At 57.7% G+C, this 1,424-nt stretch overlaps 1 protein-coding gene across 1 annotated transcript in view; it reads right to left on the reverse strand.

Annotated features, from left to right (window-relative positions):
- Positions 1 to 1,424, reverse strand: part of VOLCADRAFT_88191 (uncharacterized protein) — a gene marked incomplete at both ends in the record, with an annotated part of 8,443 nt that overhangs the window by 3,861 nt on the left and 3,158 nt on the right. Inside the window, 2 exons of the mRNA XM_002947966.1 lie at positions 455 to 579; positions 1,193 to 1,309. Coding sequence (XP_002948012.1) covers positions 455 to 579; positions 1,193 to 1,309 — 242 coding nt within the window. The remainder of the gene's footprint in view (positions 1 to 454; positions 580 to 1,192; positions 1,310 to 1,424) is intronic.

Here is a 1,424-nt window from a genome sequence, read left to right on the forward strand (position 1 = left end):
ACACAAACACACACACACAGACACACAAACACACACACAGAGACACACAAACACACACACAGAGACACACAAACACACACACAGAGACACACAAAACACACAGACAGAGAGACACAAACACACACAGAGACACACAAACACACACAGAGAGACACACAAAACACACACACAGAGACACACAAACACACACACAGAGACACACAAACACACAGACAGAGAGACACAAACACACAGACACGTGCAACGCTGGTTTCAAACCAACCTCTGCCCTCCTCTTAAATCATCCCCCCCCTTACCATCCTTATACGCAACCCCCCTTAACCCCCTACCTACATGGCTCGTATGTGTCCCGTGTCCCGTGCATCGTGCCGTCCTCTTTATGTAAAAGAATACACACGCGGACAAACACGCACACGCCCGCTCGTACACCCCTCCCCCCTTCCCCCCTCCCCACCTGAACAGCTCGGGCTCCTCCTCGTCACTGAGCTGCAGGGTGCCCAGCCCCGGAGTACTCAGCCGCATGTCCACCACTTGCTCGTCCACGGGGGGGATGCGGGGGCCGGTGCCGTGCGCACCAACCTGGGGGGGAAATACACACACATGCACACATACATACATACGCACACACCAGGGTAGGGGAGAGGTGGAAGGGGACGGGGGGAGTGCGAGCGGGGCAGCAGGAAGGGTGCACATATTCCTTAAACGCGGTGTATCAAGGTGCAGCAAACCCAGCTGTGTCAACTCCCAAAGCACTAAAGCCCCGAGTACGAAGGGGGAGAAAGGGGGGAAGGTCCGCAGATCATCTAGCCGTACAGAAGCCTGTGCTGTGCAGCTGGGGGAATACGTTTCGGTTTTAGCTGCATGGCTCCCACGTATCGGGCTTACAGCAGGCATCCATTCAAATCCATGTAAGCCTGCCAAGCCGGGCTAACCAAATCCAAATCGGCAAGAAGTCGGCAAATGTACATGTCCAGAATACGAGGCAACATGTTCCCGGCACCCGCCCCAGGGCTTGTGTGTGCTGCCTGTTCTACATGTGTATGTGTGTATGTTTGTATGTGTGTGTGTCTCCTGCCTGTGTTGTCCAAACCCGTCACCGAGGGTACGCGTGTCGCGTCCCTCCCCCCTCCTCCCCCCCTTGCCGGTCCTCCCATCGCCGTACATAACCCGTGTCCCCCCCCCCCTTCTTCACCTGCGTGATGCCCCCAATCTGTTGCTCCCTAATGGAGGCGTAGTTCTGCAGCGCCAGGCCCTGGGGCGCCAGTGCCTCCACCACCTGCTGCACCCGGGCGCCGGCCTGGACAGTGACCTGGGGGGAAGGAGGGGGCCGGGAGAAGGGGTGGAGAGGGGGGAAGACGAACCATGAGCGAGAGAAGCTGATGGCAAGGAAAGGCTGCTGCGCCAGAATCAGAATACGGAGGCCG

The sequence above is a fragment of the Volvox carteri genome, assembly GCF_000143455.1.
Source record: "Volvox carteri f. nagariensis unplaced genomic scaffold VOLCAscaffold_8, whole genome shotgun sequence".
Lineage (NCBI taxonomy): Eukaryota > Viridiplantae > Chlorophyta > Chlorophyceae > Chlamydomonadales > Volvocaceae > Volvox > Volvox carteri.